The sequence below is a fragment of the Epinephelus lanceolatus genome, chromosome 17 (genome assembly GCF_041903045.1).
Source record: "Epinephelus lanceolatus isolate andai-2023 chromosome 17, ASM4190304v1, whole genome shotgun sequence".
Classification (NCBI taxonomy): domain Eukaryota; kingdom Metazoa; phylum Chordata; class Actinopteri; order Perciformes; family Serranidae; genus Epinephelus; species Epinephelus lanceolatus.
In genome coordinates, this window is record NC_135750.1 from 31,542,438 (window position 1) to 31,567,164 (window position 24,727).

The 24,727-nt window shown below is 39.8% G+C and overlaps 1 protein-coding gene across 1 annotated transcript in view; it reads left to right on the forward strand.

The window, feature by feature from the left end:
- The window catches only part of dntt (deoxynucleotidyltransferase, terminal), a 120,416-nt gene that overhangs the window by 33,855 nt on the left and 61,834 nt on the right, over nt 1-24,727 (forward strand). The window contains exons 5-8 of the mRNA XM_033613582.2: nt 2,159-2,230; nt 2,432-2,555; nt 6,632-6,764; nt 17,859-17,961. Of these exons, the coding sequence (XP_033469473.1) occupies nt 2,159-2,230; nt 2,432-2,555; nt 6,632-6,764; nt 17,859-17,961 (432 nt within the window). The remainder of the gene's footprint in view (nt 1-2,158; nt 2,231-2,431; nt 2,556-6,631; nt 6,765-17,858; nt 17,962-24,727) is intronic.

A 24,727-nucleotide genomic window follows, 5' to 3' on the forward strand; every position in this document is an offset into this window, starting at 1 on the left:
GGCGGGTCTTGGAGGGGTAGTGGGCACCCCAAAGCGCTATTTATTTTTGGACATGGTTTTATGGTGTGACTCCAGTAGAATCCATTGTTTCAACTTCGAGGTGAATACAGCTATTTAGTACCCAAGAGGAAATCTGGAACCAGGTGAACTATGGCATATGGATTTAACACAAAAAATACATCTGTCTTACAAACCATAGAAATTACAATTAAAATATGTAAAATAGCTCACATGGAATAATGTAGATCAGCATAGCAAAATCTGGAGTACATCCAGCCAATACCATTCAACCCACTCATCAGCGCTTAAAATATCATCACCATCATTACCCACCAATTTAATACCACTCATCATCAGACTCATTATGAACATTTCATATTTTGATGACACGAAAGATAATAAAATGTAAGCTGCTGGCCTCTGTGGGGGAGCAAACTTTTCTTCACTTTGTGGAGTATTTCATACTTTTTTTTGAGTATTCCTGTAGATTTTGTGCAGATTGTTTTTGTGCGCTGTCAGGCAGAATGTAGCCCAATCTTTCTTCTTCTAACAATACCAATCTGCACAAATATGCCTTTCAGGTGACACTGAAGTGGAATCTCATCTTGCAGAACACATTTTGCTGTGAGTTATTGAAGGCTAAAAAAATATCACTTTCAAAAAGATATCAAAAATAGTTTTGAAATTTCAAGTACTAGACAGACGCGCTAACAAAACACACTCTCACACATGAGCGCACACACCGACAGGCATCACACCAATTTATCTCGTCTTAGGGGGAAAAAAAGTCTTATTGGGTCACTTGGCAATCATCCCCTCACCTATAGTCGTGCTCAGGGCAGAAATCACGGCAAGTTGTCAGGGAAAGTGTCGAGAAGTGTTTGCTTGGAGAGAACGCTGAGTCCCTGTAGGAGAACAAGGTGAGCTCTGTAGTCCAGCTCTCTGACACATTACATAAACCTAACAGACACACTGCGGGTTTCTGAGCAAGTTTCAAAATCTGTCAAATCTGTCAGCACTGAGGCAGATTCATTAAACAAAATAACATAAATGTCTCTGGAGACTAAATTAGACCGCCTGTGAATGACCTCTCCCTGTTGTTGTTCTTACATGATTCAGACATACACCCAGCGGTGAGGGTTTTTTTTCCGCTAGGTTGTCTCTTTGAACAGATCGCGGCTCAAAACAAGAAAATGACACGACACGAAAAACAAAGTGAAACCAAACAGAGTAAAAACAAAACGCTTGATGTGCCTGTGAACATCGGAGTGACACTCTGTCAGCAGCGACTGAACCGCTCGCTGCTGACTGAACATCCAAAGTGGGGAAAAGATATAAACCTACTGACATGAAAGTCTGGGAGCACTGAGGCAAAGTTGGGGATGAATAGTCAGTATGTGTTTTCTGTGTGTGTGTGTGTGAGAGACGCCGTGCATGTGAAGAAGTGTGTCCTCCCTGGAGCGGGGAGTGTGTTGAAGCATTATCCTTGCGTTTGAGGTTGGTCTTAGCTTGAGGGTTGAAAAGCAGAGGTGGACGGGTGGATGCATCGTTGAGCAGTGAAGGCCGCTTTAAACTGCACTGTACTCACAGTGCGGATCTTAGGTTCACTGGTTCATTGATACTAGATGTCATCCCGTCATGCACAAGCTTAAAATGCACACAGATACTTATTGTAAAACACAAATATACAGGCTCATTTTCAACACCAACAGCTTTTACAATTTCCCAAATGGAAGATGGCTGATTTTAACCAGATAACTGCTGCCTCATTTTATGCGTTCACATAATGAAGACAGTTAAAATGTGACCAGCAAATTAGCCGTGCTCTGCTGAGAGCGGCAGACAATTAAATGCGGAATAACAAAGTTGTTCCAGAGCAAACAATAGAAGCTGGGGAAAACATTACCTTGGGCTTTTTATGAACGCCATAAAACCGGTATTAATCCCAGGTTTCACAACAACAAAGTCGTTATTTCTTAAAACGAAATGGAAATGAAGACACGAGGAGCACCTGATTTAAGTGGAAACTGTTTTCAAATGAGCAGCAATTCGAGGCCATTTGTTAATTGCTGATGGAACAGAAACCAGGGGGAAAACATGCCGATGCTGACACCAAGGGCGTTTTTTTAATAACATCATCTACTTTTATATTTTCCAGGAGATCCTTCAACATGGCCGTTCGTTTGAAGTCGAGAGAATACTTTCTGATGAAAGGTATCAAACACTTAAGGTCAGTGGGCAAGAAACAACTCCATCACTCGTTTGCTTTTCCCATTTTGGTGCTGTGAGACTGCTGTGAAAAATGATTTGCATTTGCTATCTTTTAAGGACATAGAGCTCTTGAACACTTTGAATGCTAACCCCCCCTGAGAAGAGCCTGTCATTTCAGAGCATGTCTTCTTGATTACGTCCTTACCTCGTTTCCTGCCAGCTGTTCACAAGTGTGTTTGGGGTTGGACCTAAGACGGCTGAGAAGTGGTACCGCAGAGGGCTGCGCTCATTCAGCGACATTCTGGCAGACCGCAGCATTCATCTAAACCGGATGCAACAAAGTGGTACATCAACATCTCAGCATTTCCACTCTGCCACTCCACAAATTACAGACTGAAAATTACAACTCAAGTTTGTTTCCAAGGAAGACTTAAAGACGTAATCGTTAAATTTCTTCAGTGGGGGCTGCATGTCATTTGGGATTTTTTGTCCTTTTTCGTCCCATAGGAGGCTCCTTATGTGAAGCACTAGCTGTAATGTGTTTTCTCTAAAGTGAGATGAGATGTGACCAGCAGGGAGTTTACAGTGAAAACACAATGGAAAAGGCAGCAGGGGTATTTTTAATAAAAATCAATGGACAGTGACTGTGACGGAGAATGCTTGCTGTGGAATTCCCATGAGCTCTCATCAATCAGCTGGGCAGGGAGGGCCATCAAAGCAAAGACCGTGAGAGGTCGATGACTTAAAGTGGGGGAGTTATAATTTGTTTCAAATGTTAGAGGTAAAGGAAAATTCTGGTTCATATTTCTATGAAGGATTGCCCTTCAGTACCCTTGTAACATTCAGTTTATTTAAAGATTGATTTTGGATGAAGCTGTTGGACAGTTGGACAGTTTCCAAAGCAGTAATAAATTCATTTGGTGCTAGGAAAACTAAAGCCTGGTATTAACATGCATTGTGGGTGAGCAGCTCTCAAGTGGACAGCTCTTTCAGGAATGAAGGCACCCACTTCATTGCATCTCGAGATCACATTTGGAGCTGGTCTGGGCTGCATATGGCAATAGTTTTTCAGCATTGTGTATGCTAATGTGTGTCTGGCCAGGTTGAAGGACCGTTTACTCAGCTGAGGTCCTAGCTTATCCGGCTCCCTGCTGGATATGAAAACTTTCTGTTGCTGCCATTACACAGGTGAGATGCAGTACTAAAGGACTGTCTCTGGAACACCTCAGCATCTGCCCACTTATCACAAGCGAACACAGCAGCAGCTGTCCGTCCCGACAAACTCACGTTGAAGAGGGATTTATAGTTGTGCGGCAGACCCTACGCCGTAGCCTACGCACGTCGCCTTACGCCATTGTGAGCATTTATACTTGTGCGGTGGTGTGTCTGTGTCACTCTGCAGTTACACTTTCAAAACACTAGTCGGCAGTGGGGTTTCCGTGAAGTGCTGTAACGTTTAGTTGATTCACATACACATACAAAATACACATTAATCATGGCTTAATAGAGACAGATTCAAACACAAGTATCCAAATTGGCTTCACTGTAACTTGTGGCATTCACAGACAAACACTTGTCTTTATCTGGACACATTTTCCCCACAAATACAACATGCTAACGTTATTAGCACAAGCCTATGGCATTTGTGTTGTATAAATTAACGTAGCAGCTAGCGATCTTTTCCTTTTCCCGGTACATAATTTGGCTCCATTACAACTCACAAGGTTCACGGACAAAACAACTGTCTTATACTTAACAACTTTTCCAAACTAATATAACATGCTAACGTTATTAGCACAAGCCTATGGCATTTGACGTTGCATAGATAAGCCTAACAGTAATGACCGGCGATCTTTTTCTCCTCTCATATAAAACCAGGGACAACAGCAACATTTAACAAAGGTTACGGTATATAATTTGACTCCATTACAACTCACAAGGTTCACAGACAAAACAACTGTCTTATACTAAACAGGTTTTCCAAACAAATACAACATGCTAATGTTATTAGCACAAGTCTATGGCATTTTACATTGTATAATTAAGCCTATCGGCCGACAAGTGGAGATTTCCTCTTTTCCTGCTCATATGACGCCAGGATAAATCCCGAAGTATAAATCCCTGAAGGATAAATTACACACAAGACTTAAAATGCTATTTTAGTGGAGGCTTTATTGTCTTCACAATTTATTGTTTCTTATCTGTGAAATCAAAGTAAATAAAAGCTTTGTTTCCACTGAGGGAAATGGTTTCAGTTTACAGAAATAGACAGAAGGTGTGCGTTGCCGCAATGTGTAGTTACATTTCTCGGGAGGTGCACATCAGGTTACGGCGTAGGCTCTGTGTTGACCTGAAGTCTACGCTGTAGCTATGGCATCAATTCAACGCAGAAGTATAAATTCCGCATGACACATTATTATTATTATTATTATTATTATGAACATTAGCCATGCAATGCAGACAGTTAGCCCTATCACTGTGTGCGAGTGGGTTCTTACCAATTGCCCTCGATGTGAAGCTCACACTCCTGCAGTCTCCTAATGATAGTGAATGGAATGATTCCCATATTGTTTTGCATATAGAACGAGGAAGTGAGATCAGATCACAAATGGTCACTTGAGATGCACGAGGACAGAATGTGTCCTCATGCATCTCAAGTGACAACTTGTGATCTGATCTCACTTCACATGACATTCTGATGTCAGGTGTAAACTGACTTTAAGAGAAAATCAAACTGTAACATGGTTGTTGGTTGGTCCATCACTTTGGTCCAGACTTCAATATTTTAACTGCTAGATGACTTACAAAAAAATCATGGTCCCCAGAGGATGAAACCTACTGATTTTTCCCATAGCCCCACTGGTAAATGAAAGCAAAATATACCACCAGGAGATTGAAATAGGCTATATGATTTTTTAGTGAGCTGTCTTGATAACTACTGGATCAATTGCCATGAATTTTGGTACATTCATGTTCCCCTCAAGATGAACTGTAATCACTTCGGTGATCCCTTAATTTCATATGGTCAAAATTCCAATTTGGACAAATTCCTGCTAAAGTAAAAGCATTCCCATGCTCACATTTGCCTATTTGCACGAAGTACAGCTAAGGCTGATGACAATGTGTATTTTTTCATAAACTTTAGTATTTGACTATCTAAAAGTTTGACCTGATGACAGCAGTACATGATATTTGCAGGATCAACAAAGTTCACAAAGACTGGGAACATCTGCACCAAACTGCATCCATCCAGAAGTTATGTAGACATTTCACTCAGTGAACCAAAGAACAGCAACCTTGTGGTGCTGCAGGAAAGGTCAGGAGTCAATAGGCTAAATTCTCTGGAAACCTTGAATGCCTGTACCAGTTTTTATAGCAATCCATCAAATAGGTGTTGAGATATTTCAGACTAAATTTGTGGACTTACTGCCAGACTGACATTGCCATTTTAAGAGCTAAAAACCAACAGAAAATTACTTAGTTAAAAAAAAACAGGATGGAAACCTTAAGGAGGAGCAGTACAAAAAGTTATAGTTTAGAGCATATCTGCAGTGATTATTCTCTGAGGTGATGCAATGCTCAAATCTGAGCGAAATAGCTGAGTGAACAGGAATACAGCAATATACTGTAGGAGCATCCAGACATGTAGATGACATCAGCCTCAATTGTTGTCACTGATACAAATCCCACAGAGCTTTTAATGTACGTGGTTAAATGTCTCAAAGGGAAGTACTGAATATACAGCTTTTTCATTTGTGTGCCTCCTCTGCAGCTCAGGATGAGGCTGGATGCATATACTGTAGCACTGCATGAGGTGGTAATTCAAAACATTATATGAGGCCGCTCGCAGGTTCCCATTCAGTTTGAAACTCCATCCGATGATGTATTATGCTGACAGACATCTTCATCAAACTGGTCATAATCCATCATTCGGAACACTGCAGTCTCCACTCCGTGCAGAGAAATAATGCCGCTTTTTGACATGGAAAATGTGTTTGAACCCTGATCTCTCCACTGTATTCTGTAAATCTCAAAAAAGCAGAACCATGAATTATCCCATTTATTTTATTGCAGCCCAGACAGAAATGTCATTGAAGATTTTGTAATTAATTGACGGTGCAGCTCCGGCTGTTCTAAGCGAAGAAAAAGAGAATCAAGTGAGAAAATACAAAGTGAGATGGATGAAATCAACAAGATACCCATCCATCCATCAATCATGATTTAGCTCAGTATCTACAGTGGCTGTAATCCTCTTGTGTCTGCAGCAGCCGTGCACTGCTAGTCACCTTCTATCAGCCAGCAGAACATATCACATTTTACCTTACTTTTAATTTACCCTGACTTGCCACTTCTCCAGAGCAAATGGATATGATTGATGGCTGGCTCCCAGACTAATAACCACGTGGGCTTTTCCCTACAGGTTTTCTGCATTATGAAGACATCTCCAGGGCTGTCAGTAAAGCAGAGGCCCGATCCCTGAGGAACATTATTGACGAAGTTGTCCATGCGATCACACCGGCCGCCATACTTGCACTGACAGGTGGCTTTCGCAGGTACATGACTTGTCTCCTTCTCTCAGTGGTGATACGGGAGTTGAATAAGAGCAGCACTTACTATCCTGAATTTTTTCCTGTTTTCCACTGTTGTTAAAATCATTTTGGTTATGCACAGGGGAAAGCAAAGATATTAGAAAAGTCTCAAGAGGCGTGCAAACTTACTAAGTGCAGTTACACACAACAAGTTACACTGATTGCATTGCATAGAAGCATTAGAGATGCATTCTGCAGTTGGGATGAATTAGTAGATCAAATGTGTACATGATCACGGTCTCTTTGTTCTCAATCATAAAAAACTGAATCACACAGGTCATTCCAATCATAGTATTGCATTTACATTAAGACGTTAAACTTTTCTACTTGTTGTTGAAATTGAAATTGTCAATCTCAGAATGCATGGTGAGTGCTCTTGTAAAGCTACCTACTGAGTGCAACTATTTGCTCACAGCCGGTGCCTCCCTCTGTTGCCACCTCTTTGTGCTGCTCTTTTTTTTATTATATTTTTTTTTTATGTGCGGTGCTTTGTGCCTGAGTAAGCGTGGAGCACTCTGCTCTGTGGTGTTGTAAAAATCCAGCCATAACCAGTGGCGTGTGCGGTAAATAATTCAAAAGCAGTCTGGCAGTAAGGACAGGCGCTTGCTTCTCAACAGGGGTGACAGAGCTGCCACAGCTTAGCTGATGGTCTTTAATAGTGCCCAGGCTACAAACATTACATGTTGCCAGGCAGAGTTATCTTTTTTCTCTGAAAAACATATGAAAGTTTCCCTTTTCTCTCTTCATTGTATTCTAACATATTCCTGTTTTATCAAAGTACGGTTAAAAAAAAAAAAAAAGAAAAGAAAAAAGAAAATAGATTGAATTTTAAAGTGAGTCAAAGCAGCTTCTACTAAACAATGACCACTGTGGCAAGTGACACTTAGCAACAATGTACCAGAACCTAAAATGCTAAGCTATTTAAACTGTAGCGCAAGTGGAGATCTGTCATAAGCTGCGTGCCATTTCATACTACATACTAATTTAATTTTGTACTAACAGGACATGCTAACCTTTTTAGTATATTGTTTTTTGCAGTTTGTGTATAACAAATCAGCATAATTTACTGTTTTATAACAATGATTGTATAAACAAGCAGAAGCCAACGTGCAAGTGTCAAAATCTGCAGTTCCTCTAATGGCCACTTGAGGCTAACTCCAAGAATCCCTATAGACACCCAGGTTCAAACGTCCAGCTTTATAGCATAAATAAACATGTTTACAGCCTGGTCAACATTCATAACAACTGTTTGAGGGTTGCATTTTTATATAAATCACCTGTTCAAATTTTATTAAGGCTTGAAGTAACACATAATTAAGTTGCTATGATGCTGTTAGTTAGGTAATGTAACCTTGGCCCCCAGATTCACAGGTTCTAGGCTAGGGCATAGCTTTGGTTATTTCAGTATGTTTTCAGTTCATGAAAGTTAATTGTAGCATTTAAAAGTCTTGTCTTGTTGTTGTTGTTGTAGTAAAAGACCCTTTGAGTTGAATGTGTAGTTTTTCCAGGAAGTACAGTCTGTTTTAATGGTTTCAAGCCATTTCTTTGCTTGTGAAAATTAGCATTAGCATTATCACAGTTAACCATAGCTGTAAATGCACCGTGATAACCTAGCAAGCAGCTGGCATTAGTTTTAGCTCTAACAGCTTCCAAAATCCAAGATGGCCAAAATGCTAAACTCAAAGCTTCAAAACGGGAGTCCACAAACCAGTGGGTGACTTTGCTGTGACTTATTCTTAAACCATATAAAAACCAAACCAAAAAAACAAGGAATTGCAGTTTAAAAAGCAGCAAGTTTAGCAATAAGCTAACACCAGTGACTGCCCACAGCACTCTAAGGTCTGTCCTCTAGGGGTGTAACGGTACACAAAAATCTCGGTTCGGTACGTACCTCGGTACACAAGTCACGGTTCATTTTTTTTGGGTACAGTAATGAAAAAAATAGACAACTATTAAATATCTTTTACTTATTGGTAACCTTATTAAAACATACCACCACCACAGTTTGAATGAAAATAGAAATATAAAAGTGAAAAATAAAATCCTGCTGTTTTTTTTAACACATTTTTTGAATGAAAAATATAAATATACATTTCTGCTTTAACAGTTTTACTCAATTAAAATAAAAAGTATAGCGCAGCTGGTCAGCTTTAAAGCCTGCTCAGATTCAGTTTTACTAACTTACTTAGCTTTCCCACTTTGTTAAAGTGCAGTAAACAAAACATGCTTATATCTAAAGTGCAGCTTAAATTTTACTCAACTCCAATGGCGTTGGTTATTTCTTTAGCGCGATGGTCAGGAAAACGCTCTTTCTTTTTAAACGATGACGATATCGTAGTTTGCACCAGATTGCTTTTTCTAGTCGTGCCGGTTAACGTTCAAACTCGGGTGGTGTCGCTTTAGATGCGTTAGCATGTTAGACGTGTACATAGTGTACAAAGTACATACCCGACCGCTGTTCTGCAGTGTCGGCACACTGCTTTTGTCTTGTCCACTTGTTTATTTCCATCTTCATATTTTACCCTGAAACCAAAGTGTTCCCAAACGGAGGACTTAAGGTTTGCGGGTGGGTCTTCAGGTTCGTCAGGCTCACTTGCCATGTTGTCAAAATGCGAGAATGCGCTGCACAAAGTGAAAGCGGAGATTTACGGGACTCGGTCCGTCACTCAATTATGTCCGTCGGGGAACTAGATCTTTTAAATGGTTCGGCTCGCAAAAACGGAATTAAAATAAAACAAAATAAAATAAAATAATATCCTGCGCCCAATAATTTGGTACAGGGTCGTGCCGAACCGAAAGTCGCGTACCGTACGGTTCGACACAAATAAATGTACTGTTATGGCCCTACTGTCCTCACAGTGAAGCTGCTGTCCATGCACCGTCCATCTTTAAAAAAAGTCAGGTGATTCTTAGCAGGGGATAATGTTAACAAGCCAGCTAAAAACAGCAGGGAGACCAACCTGAAATCAACCTCTAATCAGACTCACAGTGAAACAGCTGTGCTCCAAATGGTCAAGGTCACAGAGTGTGACTGGTAACTATAATGTAGCCTGATTATTTGCTTAAACTACTCATTACACACCACTTAAAAAAAAAGAAAGAAATCACAATACTGTAGTATTACTATGTAATGCATTACCGTCCAGCACTTTTTGGGACACGGCTATACAGTCAGCGGATTGACTCAATAATGTGTATTATACAGCAATATTTACCTAAAGTTTGCTTTAACTAATGCCACCATAAGCTACTGGTCCTACCAAACCAGGCACGGCTGTTAAACCTTAGTGTTTAAGTGTTTCCACTTTCATGTGCAACTAAAGCCCTATTTGCACAGAAATATTACTAACTGGGAATTTCTACTATTTGAAAACGTGGCTGAGGTTGTCTGTGATCTTAATCCTGTGCAAATCTGCCATGTTCATAATTTGGCAAGGAAAAATTCCAAATAGCTACCAGATTTTGTTGAACACAGAGGTCATGTCATAATTAGTCCCATGCAAATCAGCATGTGATTTGAGGTTTTTCTCTGTGCCTTTTCTCTACCTCTGATCAAGAATTAAGATTATCATTTTATTTTGAAAGTTATCCAAACCAGCCCTGACTGGCACACATTAAACTGACCACACCTTTAAAAGTATTAATGAACAGTCATTCCAGACCTGTGTCCAGTGTCTTCACTACCTGGGTTTATGCTCCACAAAACGCAGACGTGGTGGGGTGGTGTCTATGTCATGAATTCCCCAGGTAATGCTAGTCCTGTCCTGTGTTTAAAGCCTGGACTGTGGTTTATATTAAATTAGTCTCAACAGTTACAACTTTCTTAAGTAAAGATGATATCAAACAGCACAAGAAAAAATAGATCCAATATCTCTTATCTTCAAAAGGATAAATGACAGCTGGAATGATATCTGATTATGTAAATAACTGCTCCTCAAGGGGATAATGTGGTAAAAGAGATGAGGAAAGTGATTAGAGCATCATGGATAGTTAACATCAAGAATGAAGGGGAGGAACAGCGCAAGATTTATGGTCCAGGAGTCGGCTGTGAAGCGTAAAGGGGGCCTGTGAGGAAGCTTTTATGTCTTCAAACTCAGGGAGATGAAGCACACACATTTACCTCCTCTCATATTTGGTGCAGGCGTGGGGAGTATTACGTGAGACCTAATTGGAATCACGCGGAGCTATAATTGAAGAACGATGACTTGTACATTATCAGTCAGTAAGTAAGTCATTTACCTTTATCTTGCTGAAAAGCAGATTCTCCAGACATGGTTTAAACACAGCGGGAGGTGTTATAAGGCCTATTACACCAAAATAGTTCACATGCTCTCTAAGATGCCAACAGCAACGCTAATAACCCACTAATTCTCTCCAGTGTGACATATTTGAAAATGTTCCCTACTAAAGTCCTGTCAAAGCTCGATTTAATTACCTATAATTTCCAGCATGATGTAGTCTCTTATTAGCTTCATCTTTCCAACCGATAGCCCTTGTCAAAAATGGAGAAGCACATATACTATATACCTCTTTAAATAGATGTACTCGGCTCTGGCAAATCTTTCATCTCTGTATAACATACACACAAAGAAACAACTCAGCTCCCAAAAGTTTCATGGAATACACACCGCGCTCCAGTAAACTCAAGCTGTCACCCACTTCAGAGGGAAACAGCATGGCGAGGATTTGTTGATGCCACTGACATTAGCCTTATTGAAAGGACAGCTGTGGAAGGCGGGTGACGAGTCTTAAAGCGGTTTTGTTGGGGGGAGGATTAAAAATAGATTAGGGTTGAAAATACAGCTTCTACCACCACTGCGTGTGAAAGGCTCACACGGTGTCAGCGGAGTGTGTATTTATTTTAGCGTGAAGCCAGCAAGTCCCCGCTGTGGATCTTATTTAACATCAGATTGTCTGGAATACGACTCAGAGTGACACTGATGAGGGGCCCGATGGTGTCTGCTCGCAAATCCTCAAACAGGGGCTGAGTCCCGCTGCATTGTTTCCCTCGAACAACCACAGAGATAAGTAATCCTTATCAGTTTAGTTCAGGGTGTCATGACTTTTAAAACCAACTCTATTATCAGCTTGCAGGGGGAGAAAGCAAAACAAGCTGTCTGATCATGAGGTGTAGCCCATATACGCTTTGCACTTAGTGCTTTTTCTTGTTATATCTTTCTGATTATCACCTTGTTTTTCTGTGTTAGCAAGAAACTTCAGATGGCAAGAGAGATACAAGGTGAAGTGACGCATCAGTGCGCACAAACCTGTTTCTTTTCCCTGACCAGCCACTTTTGACTGCTGCCCAACTCTCCTTCCTGCAGATAAATGCATTCTGTGAAATTTCCAGCAGCAGCAACACTTCCCACATCTGTATTATTTATACATGTCGCCGTGTCGTCCACACAAATTTGTAAATAACTATGTATATTTTATAGGCTTTGTGCTGAAAGGATTAATAATTTAACATTTTCCCTCACGCAATAAAATAGTAGACTGGCTAAATCCAACTGCTCTGCTCTTTTGTTGCACTTAATTTAAAGAAACACTGGCGATGTTACTGTGCACAGTGTGTTAACAGCCCATCAAAGCTAATATTTTCAGCTGAAACCTCCCCAGCCATATCTCCCGCTGAGCAGGAGTGGATGCCTAATGCTGAATAAAAACAGCATTCTGAAGGTGCACCATTAGAGGCAGAGAAGAAGAAAAAACACCCTCTTTCCTGGAGAGAATGTGCCTGACATGCTGTCGTCTACTTTTCCGCTGACTAGAGGAGGTGCACAGACCCAACACATACTAATGCTCCAGTGCAATCAGGAAGGAGCTGAAAAAAAGCATAACGCCACGGTGTCTTCTCCTCAAATAAACACCAATTCCCATGTTTCCCAGGCTTGGATAAAATCAAGTTGTTTTTAAGCTCTGATTGGAGGTGCACTGAATTTATGCTGATGATAACTCTGTCCCTGGCCCGCTTTGGTTTTTTAGCTATTCATGGCACACATCTATGCAGTGCACTCAAGTGAGTTTTGCCAGCGCAGCAGAGGCCAGCAGTGAGATTCACTTAACAACTTGAGCGCGCTGCACGAGCTGGAAGTGTTGTGGAATCTCAGCCCTGCCAATTAAGAGCGTCGGAAGGTTCGGAGGGAAAGTTGCTCATTCAGCAGATGGAAAATCTGTGATGCAGTCTCAAATAGCTGTGTCCTACCAGTCAACTCATTAAAGAAGTGTCAACTTTTCACATAAAGACCTACATAAATACCACTGAGTGTAAACACAAGCGTAAAAGTGAGCACTCCCACATCTTCTATTATTTTAGAAAGAGAATAAATTACATACAGTCAGAGTGCAAATTAAATGACTGTGACTAAAGCAGCATCTGCTGAGTGAACCTGAGTGAAGCCAGGCACTCATTCTGTTAATGCCACAGGGGTACATGCTCTCTGCCACTAACGCTAACCATTAACATTATCATGCCTTGTGGAGCTCTAATAGCTGTTTTCTAATACTTCCTTGCTCCCTGAATTAGCTGCGGTGACCTTTCGAAGCTTTCCCACAAGCCATTCACAGCCTCCTTTAATGTTCCTCTCTCTCGCTGCCGTCACTCATTTGTTAGAGGCGGCGAGGAGAGATCAAACACAGAGGCTCGCGGCAGCCGAGGCTTCTTTGCAGCCATATCACCACCATCATTCGTTTTCAATTCGCCTTGCTGGCACTTTAGTGCGCATGGTTTCGCCTATTGTTTATCAGAAGGTTTGCGAGTGCGTGTGTGTCAGTGGGTGTTGAGTAACGAACAGTTTGAAATGATGCCTGGCCTTTTAGCAGATAGCACCGATGTAGGCCAAATCTGAGGCCACAGCCTGGCGGGCGGAAGCTTCTGTCATTTGAGGGGGCAACTTCAGCAGCATTCATGGGTGGTGTGTGTTTGTGTCTGCATTGTTCTCACTGTCATGACTGTGGAAAAAGCCGCAATATGAGGTTGTTTTAGTGGGTTACTGTATTCACAGGAAGCCACTGTTTTGTTTTCTTCATTCCATCCGACTGCTTTTTGAGTCATTCTGCAGCCCAGAATGCACTGAGTGAGAGGAAACACTTTAGACAGGTGACAGTCAATCACAGGGCTCACAAACACATTCACTCTCATATTTACACCCAGCAGTTTCTAATTCAGCTGAGTTTGCCATCATTTTAGTAGGCATCCATTTTCTTGTTTTCTCATTTAAACGCCAAAGTACAGACCAAATTTGATAAGCAAATTAGTTTGGCTGTCAAAACTAGCTTTTTCCAGTTTTAGCCAAGGTACAGGCCTATCTCACTCCCAAAGATCTCCAGAGAGTGATTAATGCTTTTATTACCTCTGGAGATGACTATTTATTTCGGAAACAGCTTGCACTCAAATCTTTTAGTGTCGTACAATACAGTAACATAAAAATTTTGAGTACACAATACACAAAGTAAATGCATCACATGACCCTTGTCTGACAGTTGTCAGTTTAACATTTTTTTGCTGTTGTTTGAGCGTTTAATTCTATGTGATATAAATATAAAAATATAGAGTACACATACTACAACCCTTTTTTCTATTTCATTGAACAATGTTATTATAATGTTGCTAGCTTGGGTTTCTACACTGCAAAAATAAGGCAAAGAGATTAATTTCAAACCAGGAAGTGCTCTTTATTTTACCTCAGCACAACTTTACTTTAGGCATGCTAATATCCACACAGGCGGGAGGTCACTAACTGTGTCTACAACCTAAATCATGGTGCAAAATGTCTTTTACCACAACATTAACAGTACCCCATTAGAACCATTGTGAAATACATAAACATAAATCACTGCATAATGGTCACTGTGACGGATTTAGAACACATTTAAACAGCATTTTCTTCGGCCTATGGCCTTAAACACATTGTCTCATGGCATGTTGGGAAACTCCATCCATTTAGCCCCAAAACACCACAATACCTGCACAATGGTTGTGTTGTTTATTGGCCTTAAACTAATGAGGTGGAAGTACATTTTAGCCAAATTAACTCAAAAATTGTTGACTTAACATAAACAAACTATGTCAAGCTCTCAAGGGTTGAGTTTTTGTGTCAAGTGAACAAACAAGTTTTTATGTCATTTTGACAGTCTGGGTTATCTGTGTAGACTTTACATTAAAATCCTGTGTCATGGATGGATTGGGGTTGACAGTGTAAATGGGATCACATAACACCAATACTGGCCTTCCTCCTCCTTGACCAAATTATAAAAGCCAGTGAATCCTTAACTACCAGATACATGTTCCTGTGCTCATTTGAATTACTGAGACTTTCTTAGGAAACTTCAACACTGTACTTGCCTGAATCTGGGTTTAAGCAGAAAAGCACACATGACCTCACAGTTAGACTCATGGGGTTTGGCTAAATGTTATAATGAAATCGTGTCAACTAGAGGTGCACATGTGTGACAATCTGAAGAACAGAGGGATGTAACACAAAGCAAGTACGACATAGCCAGGTTCCTTTTTTGCCTCAGCTGACTTGACGAGCCGAAAGCCCCAGTCGGAGATAACGGATACCATGGGTATCAACTTGTTTTGTTAACCTGGATTTTTTCTTCAGGCTCAGTGTGCAGTCCCATAAAAAGGGATATTTGGCATGTCATTTGACTCTTCTACTGCACATCATGGACTGACTGCATGCTGCCTCCTTCCAGCTATGAGGAACACGAAAAAATTATTACAGCAAAAGGCAACACTGTTGTTGCAAAGAGGGCGAGAGAGGAATGCTGGCAGAAAATGACTTACTGCGTAACTTCATAAGTTTTCCACTCAAAACACTCTCAATGCCTCGTTTATTTCTAATGTGACAACTGCACATTTTAGAGCTCGTAAACTTTAAAGGTCAGTGGTTGACTTATATCAATTATATGTATTTACAGGATAAATAAATGTATCTTTTATCATGAAAACACATTTTTAATGTGCCATCTGATACTCCCACCCCCCGCAGGTATTGTGAAATGGTGTGACCCATCTGACAGCAGGGGTCTGATGCATGATACGCAAAACAGACAAGCGCTGCTAATGTAAACACGTGAGATGAACTGCAGCCTGACTAGTTCAGTCAAAATGCCTCATCAAAAATCAGGGGCTCCAAAAAGAAAAGCCAACGTAGAGAGAGAACAAGACAATAGAAGGAGCAGAGAGGCAATGGCCAAATGTCTGGTAAATTAATGTGAGGAAGCACCAGGTATGACAGACAGAGCTGAAGGTGAGAAGTGAGGCAGAGTTATGTGAGCAAATAAAACCTGCTGTATTGGGCTCAGTTTTAAAGCTACAGACACAGGTACAGTATCAGATCAAACTAGAGGACCAAAGGCATCCATGGGTACCAACCATGTTATGCTATGTTGTCAGAGAGGGGGCAAAGTAATGCTGCAAAATTATGCTAAATTTTGGTGAGGGAAAAAGGACAATGCCATTTTTCAGAGTGGTTTCAAATATTTAAACATTTCTACATCCTAAACAGTCCCTAAACAGCTTTGGAATTGCATAAATTGGGTATGACTGGAAAACTGTAAGTTGACAACCATGTAGTCTTTACTCTGTTTCAGTTCTGCACACAGTTTGACCAATGTTTGATTAAAGTAGCCCTCAAGATTGAGTGAAAGTAAAAAAAAAAAAAATTGTATTTGCTCACTCGTGATGTGATCTCATGATTTAATTAATACCTTGCAGACATTTCTTCAATCAGCGTTTGGTTTTACTCTCCTCTAATCACTCATTGGAGGGCACTTTTTCAGCCCAGGATGAACATGCAACTACCTTTCCTTTCCTCCAGTAAGAAAATAAGGTCTCAACACTGAGTAGATGCAAAACACATGTGAAAATATGAATAATTAGAATTATATTTGTTGTCCCCCTGCCCATATTTCGTAATGGCTAGCCTGGTCTCAAGGGACCACATTTTGCTATGACAACACACGTGTACACACACAAACAGACTCACAAGGTAAAAACAATACCAGCCATTGTTGCAGTTGGTGAAGCTGGCGGGCTCACTATTAACGAGTTAGCCAGCCGAGTGCATATCAGCAGTAGTCAGTCTCAATATCTAGCTAACTAGCTTGCTAACTGTTGCTCTCAGTCAGAAAGCCAGTCACTAATGGGATAATGAATTCAAGAAGCATACTGTATGTGTACCATTGACCCCTTTCTACTCAGTAGAGGGAATTTAATACAAGTGGACTGTGCAACATGATCAAGTACAGGTTAGGTTAATTATATTTACGCCACAGTATGAGGATGCAACAAGGAAGCACAGACCAACAGAACATCACCTCGGGATCTTAGAAACTCACAGCCTCCTAGTGGCAAATTCATATTTTACTTTTCCTCATTACACACTCTGACAGAGTTTTCACTGAAGACACAACTAGAATCTCAACCCTGATACTATAAACCTGCTATAACCAACCCACTGAGTGAAAGGGCTTCTGAACTAATTTGTTAGACATCAATCATCTCAAGGTGCATCTCCAGAAATGGAGACATCACTGTCCCAACCAACAGGAGTGAAATCTGTTTGTTGTAATTAATTCAGTAAGCTGACTCCAGACACAAGCTTTGATATGCCTTTTGTGTACATATCTCAGGCACATACGGTTCTCTGCTGAGCTTTTCATTGTATATGTTCCTGCCTGATAATCATTTAATAATCACTTACCCTACAGTGCCGTTGTGCTGACGGAGAAAATGCATTGTGTAAGTGCAGTCAGGCTCCATATGGGTCTGCTTTATGAAACTGATCCAAGCAGAAAATGATGATTCTCATAAAAGTTAAAGCCCTGACAGCTGAGGCAACAAAATGGAGCTTTTACACTTAACAACTTCGGACAAATTAGTTGTTAGAAAAATGAAAATAGTCAATGTCATTAGCATGGCCTGTGCTTTTAATAGCTCCGTCTGCCACCTTCCCTCTTCATCAGTTAAGGGCTGTGACTGAAAGATAATTCTTTTCATTATTTCCTGGACACAGTGTGTGGGTAACGCTGCTGTATCTTTATCTCCAGGGGGAAGGAGTTTGGTCATGACGTAGACTTTATCGTGACCACACCTGAGCTGGGGAGGGAGGAGACGCTGCTACCAGACATAATTGATGAACTGAAAAAGCAAGTAAGTGCATTGTTTTCTTTTTCTGCAGCTGAAGTGGAAATTGACAATTATTTGCTTTAACTTATTGATGTATACAATTATATAATTAGTAGGCAGTATTGGTTCAAGTCAGAATTACTGAGAAACCACTCCTGGATAACATCATTATAGGCTAAAGCAAATACAAAGGCAGAATTTCGTGGACAAAATAACAGAATAAACACAGCACAGCACAATATCTTAGTGAAACCCTGTATTTTTGTTGTGCTCAAGTGTAGTATTACAATAAGTGGGAGTTCAGGACAGTTTGAACACAGCTTTTCATCTAAAATTAAATGACTGAAACTGGTTTAGAGTTTTAAGAGACTAAAACACTGGGGTGCATCCGTGGCTATCTGTGTTTCCAAATGCATAATTGATCACTTTTTAATTAAACTTAACCCACATCCTACCGTTCTCTTAAAACTTGAAGAAGATACAGTGGACAGTGGAGAGTGGACATCACTGTACAGAATAATGCAGGCCTGTACAACATAACCACAAACTTAAAACACTTCTAAAATGGTCTCAATACAAATCTAATATTCAAACATCATAAGGCTATTGCAGAGCTGTGATATCTGATTGCATTTTGTTGCACGGGATTTTTTGCATCATTAGATTAAAACTAGTTCTAATTTAGAGATTAGTTGCTTGAAAATTCACATCCACATACTGCCAGGTATAACTAACAAGCAAAGCTAATGTTAGCTTGCTAATATGTGACTTGACTAGATTGAAAAATAAAATAGGTAATATGGAACGAATGCATAGATTTCATTTCAGCATTAATAGGGATACATATTGAGCAAATGGTCTCCTCCAGGGAACTTTGAGCATCAACACTTCATTTTATGAAGTATATTATATAGTATATTAGTATATTATAATGTTAAAATAGGCTATAATAGAATAAAATGCAGTATGGCTCTCGGGCATTCTGTATTGCTTTCAAATATCTATTCTTTTGTCGATCAACTTCTCAACTGATGTCACATGACGGCATATTTTACTTTTCCCTCCTCCTTTGTGTCTTTTGTTTGGGAAATAACCTTTTTAAATGTGCATGTGGCACATTATTAACATCAATGACAAATTAATTCAGTTGAATTAATTTATAAACCCCTGACTTTAATAGCTCATATGTGTTTCAGAGAGATTTCTGCTCATGCTCAACATTCTGCACATTCAAATCATATAATATAATATAATATAATTTAAAGTGAATAAAGTCATACTGTTTCAAGAATCTAACTGCCCTGTAGTCCGCTGTGCATTACATTATTGCTGTGCTGATGTGGAAGTATTTCCTTCAGACTGCCTGACAGACACACAATGCCATTAGGACTCTCCCTGGAAGAGACAAAGGTTAAGCAGCTGTGCGCAGCTCTCCATCAGAGGTGGAATACTGAAACTAACTGAAAACACTTTAGACTTTAGGCATAATATGGGTTTGTCTTGTATTGAAAAATATGCACTATCCCTAATACGATGAAGATGATTTGTCCCATATTTTCATACACAGAGCTGGTGGGATGAAGATAATACTAACAGGTTCACCCAAATATTTGTAGGGACATTTTCCCATGTTCTATATTGTTCTATATGGTAACCTACACCCTTGATATAGACTATGGTGAGAAGGTTTAATAATGATGTAAAATAACATGTATGTCCATAATTCAAAATTTCAGGTTCATTCTACACTGCATGAATAATACCAGCTCTGACACACAAATTTCTCAGTGTACATTTACAAAGTTTAATATCGTTTGGCTGCATAGAACTGATATTAATGCAGTTACGCTACAACATTATGATACTACAGTAACTTCTTTTTACATAGTTGAATGCTTTGATTGGATGATGCTATTGTTATTTCCTAGCAACCAATTTACACATTACAAAAGACTTTATTAGCTAAAAGGCATCCTAAGATTTAATGTTGAAACAGGATGTGATGTTTGACTGTTTACATGTATGATAAAAACCAGTCAGTCTCCCATTCATTGTCACTGTGGGACACTTTGAGTTTTTCTCGATCAGTGGTTCCCAACCTTTTTCTTGAGGGACCCATATTTGTTCCAGTGTAGACTCTGACAGATAACACATTAAAATTACACCCCTTAAAATCAAGAGTGCTTCGTGACTACCCGGTTGGGAACCACTGTTCTAGATGATAGTACGAAGAATGTACAGCACTACTTGTCTTAAGAGCATATCTGTTTCAATTATAATACACTGAATAAAGTGTATCACTTTATCCATCACTCAGAACTGTCTTTGGAAACTTATAGCAGCCTGTTTTAATAAAACTGAGAAAATGAAAAGGTGGTCTGAGGTTCTGCCTCTAATGGAAAGAGACTGGGGAAAACGTGAGTGATCCAGGTAGAAAGAGAAATAGTAGCAGGTTACTTTAAGAACTTTTAGTTGGGCTGTCAAGGACCATCGACAGCTCTGGAATCCCGTTAATGGAGAATGGATCCTTTGATGGAAAAAAAGGGGGAAAGAAAGGAGCGGATGGATGCGGAGAGAGACAGACAGACAGACAGACAGACAGACGGCGTCTGAATAAAACAGAGACACAGTGAGTACAAAGTGAGAAAATGTGTGAGTGAGAGATAAAACACAGTGACACACAATGTTAATGGCAGACTGTGTTTACCTACACATAATGGTTTAATTATTGGCTGTACTCAAATGATGACAATTACTTGCTGTTAATATCACAGTAATGTGACAAATATCAATGAGCTTCAGAAGTGCCTGATTAATACTCAGCGCATGTAAACACATTTACCTAATTACATTAAAGTGAGGTTTTAATTGCAATGATGCAAACAAAACTCCAGCATGTTAATTTTTACACATTGCTTTATGACTTTACAAGACTATGTGAGAATAGGAATTTTGATAACAGCTCTTTTTGCATATAAAGAAAGTGAACAACCAGAAGGAGTGTAATATGATTCCTTGTGTGCGTGCATAGATTCAGCTCTTGAGAGGAGAAAATAGCCCAGTCTCTTTAATGTCTGCAAGTTCAGTTTTAAGAAGATCGATTGGTTGTGCAGTTGGATAAGCGTGATTGAGACGTAAGATTTTTGAATGAAATAGAATGTTAATGGTTGTGTTTCATCCATGAATAACGACCTTGCCATTTGAGATACTTGAAGACTTTAAAACGGTGGTTCTTTCTCTCTCATGCTGTCTTTTTCTTGTGTCTGTCAGAGTTTATACATAGAAAAGACAAAAGGCTCTTCTGCTGTTATTGAGGGTGAACTGGAGAGAGCGAGATAAGCTTTGACTGACGTGTTTATTTGATGTACATCGCCACACATCCTTTTTTCCCCCCTGTCAGAAATATGTCTGTTTTGTACTTTACATTGCTAACAAATTAATCAGATTTTTTTTTTTTTAATATAGTTTTTCACAGCTGACATTTTGAATTGCCACGGCAGGAAAATCACAGGTGGAACTAATGACATAAACCACAGTTCTGGCCCAGTAATTACTGCAATGCAATGCAACAGATAATGTTAACACACCTGTGTTTGACAAGTCCAAATGTCTGCTCTGAAAAAGATCCATTCAGCTATAGTTTCACTCTGCATTACAATAGATTACCTGAAAATGCATCGGCTTAAACCATGATGTGAAATGATATTGAAAGAGTTGTGGGTTGCTGTAAACATTTCTCCCCCTAAGTTGTTAAATCCTCTCCCGTAGTATTATAAACTACTGCCCAGTGCTTTGGCATCTAATAGGCCTTCAGTCTCATTTCTCTGTTACTCTAACTGGATTTCATTGTCTCACTGGTGCTTGAAGAGACATGCCCCCACCAATGCTGCTCCTTCCATTGAATACCCATTAAATGATAGAAAAGACATGTGAGCTGTTGTGTGACCTGTCTAGACAGCTGTATTGATTAAAATAAAAGTGCAGCTGTTCAGTCAGATGGACAACCAAAAAATGTCTCTCATGGAGACTGGATGGGAGATCATTGCACATATGGCATTTTTGTGATGTGTTAAGATATAGTTATATTTTATGTAGTATGTAAAATCTAAAACCAGTCTGTTAAAGTAACTCTCTACGATATTCAGAGCATTAAGCAGCAAACAACCATTCGCTACCTCTCTGCTCATTATTGTGTGCATGCATGTTAGTCCATGTGAGTCCCCATGTGTGCACACCACTGGCTAGCTCGTCACTGCTGCTCTGCACTTAATGTTAAATACATCAAGGTGATTTATTCACTAATGGTGTTATTATGAGCCAAGCCTAAAATCAGTTGTGTTATCAGTACAGTTGATTGTCATGTTATTTGGGACACAAAGTAAGAACATTTGTTATTCATTCAGGCTTCATTTTGTTTTGTTTTTATTTAGCATACACACAAAAAATACATATTCAATGAAAACAGCTGTCAGGAAAACTATTCTGCATCACAGTCACTTCATATAGAAACTCTGGATTAAACAATACATTTGTGGAACATGGTAGGGGGGGTACAGCACATACACACGTACCTGTTATGAGTCCACAGAGAGCAAAACGCTGTCATGTGTATTCTATCTTCACAACAACACACCTGACCTAACACAACAAAAAGACAAGCTTAAACATGCATACCATGTGAAGATGAAATGGCAGACACCAGCACATACACACAGGAAAAACATGGTTTAGCTAGTTTACTCAGCCCAACAGAAAACTAATCAAATAATCTACTCGAATAACATTCTACATTAATAAGCTGCTTTGTGCACTTAAATCAACATCAGAAGTTAAAATTCTGTGGACTGTCGAGATGCCGGAATTAGCATGGGAAATCTACTCACAGTCAGCAGAGGGCACAGTCACACAAACAATTGTGAAGTGAAGGATTTTGGTAGAATTATTACATATAATAATGGGACACATATCACAAAAAATATAAACTACAAAAATGATTTCCAGTCATTTTTCTATTTGCTACATTAGCACTGTTTGCGGGTAGCTGCTGGCTCCAACCACCTCTATGTTAATAGCTGTGTGCGGACAACCTCTGAGTCATAGATATGCTCTAAATAACGCATAAAGCTCATTTAAGGTAACTACACCAAATAGAGGTGCATGCCAGCCATGCATGTCTGCCCTCAGATCAACAGTACCTTGGTAAAATGTCTATGTAAGGCTCCACATGTACATGGGTATTTGTGAAAACAAGTTTTTTCCCTCCTACGTTCCTGTCCACATGCTGCACTCCAAAGTAAAATAAAATCTTGGTCAAATGAAAACACAAAAACACAACTAAAGCACTGTCAAGAGCATGCCAGACCAACAGGTAGCTGTATAACCCTAAAACTACTCAAAGAAGATGCGCCTGTTTACATGTAGCCTACACATATTAGAGTATTAGCGTGCATTTTGGTGATCTGAACACAAGTGGACAGCCGAGACACATCGCCATTCACACCTGTGTTTATCATGCATCTCCAGGTGAACACTTATGTTTGGGTTTAGTTACCGCCTACGCCATTTACCCTAGAAGGTCAAAAGGCCCTGCGCACAATTACTACCCAGGCTCTGACTAGCTTGCTAGCATGCACGCTAGTCACGTTAGTGGTTGCATCAGTACAGCTGGAGTTATTATTGTCAGCAGAATTTAGCACGTCTCCTTCCATAAGGCAAAACGATCATGCAACACCTTATCCAACTTGTCATAAAATGGGCAAGTTATAGAGTATTGCTTAAACAATCACTGCGTCCTACATTAATGACACAATTCTTGTCGGGAACACATCAGGATGCGTTAGTGTTTACAGAGATCATTGATAAACCGGGATGGCTTGCTTTAGAGTAATTTCCTGTATCTGTGCCATGCGGGTTTTACCACTGCCCCGCACCTTTGGGAAACTAGCAGCAGTCCTGTGTCTATTCGTTCAAATGGGAAAAGTGTGCATGAGTACAGATTGTGACCAATTTTCTTCACCCCACAGTCACAGAGGCAAATATTGGACAATCCACAAATCTTCTGAACATTCTGACACTAAAATGGCATTTTTCAGACAGACAGATCATGAGAAAATTAACTTTGTTCGAGACCTGTCTCTGTCTCTCACTCTCTTGAGATCTGGCAGCACAGAATCTCCTCTCTGGTGCTGGTCCAGTTTCACTGCAGTGCTGTTGAGTCCGACGTTGCTTTCCAACCAGATATACAGACATTTAAAGCATGAATTAAAAGTTAAAACTAAAATAAAACTTGTATTTCTTTGCTATATAATACTATTATTGTTATCATTTAACTGTTTTTGAAGGGGGAAAAGAAAATGTAATTAGACTGATATGATCTTGTACTGGGTTAAGATAGCAGATATAAAGCTAGGAGATTAAAACAAGTTGCAAATTAAGGAGCAAGCTTTAGGTTTGTATAGTGTTGTACTGTTTTGAATCTGCTTTCATCCATCCACACAACCTTCACAACACTTCTAAAGGAGGTGTTGGGATGAGCATGCTCAATTAGGAGACTGGTAGTGCATATCATTTCAAACCATTGGCACAATTTGTAGTGCATTACCTTATGTTATAGAGCATCTTTGGTGTTTACACTACCAAAGACCACACTCAGGTCTGTTTTCAATGATCCAAAATGCAGTCTGCACATGAATGAAAGAACAATATGCATAGGAAAAACTACAGTTTCAAATACTTCTGTATACATGTGAACCAGGCCTGAGTAAAGTCCTTATTAATGTCTTATTATAAG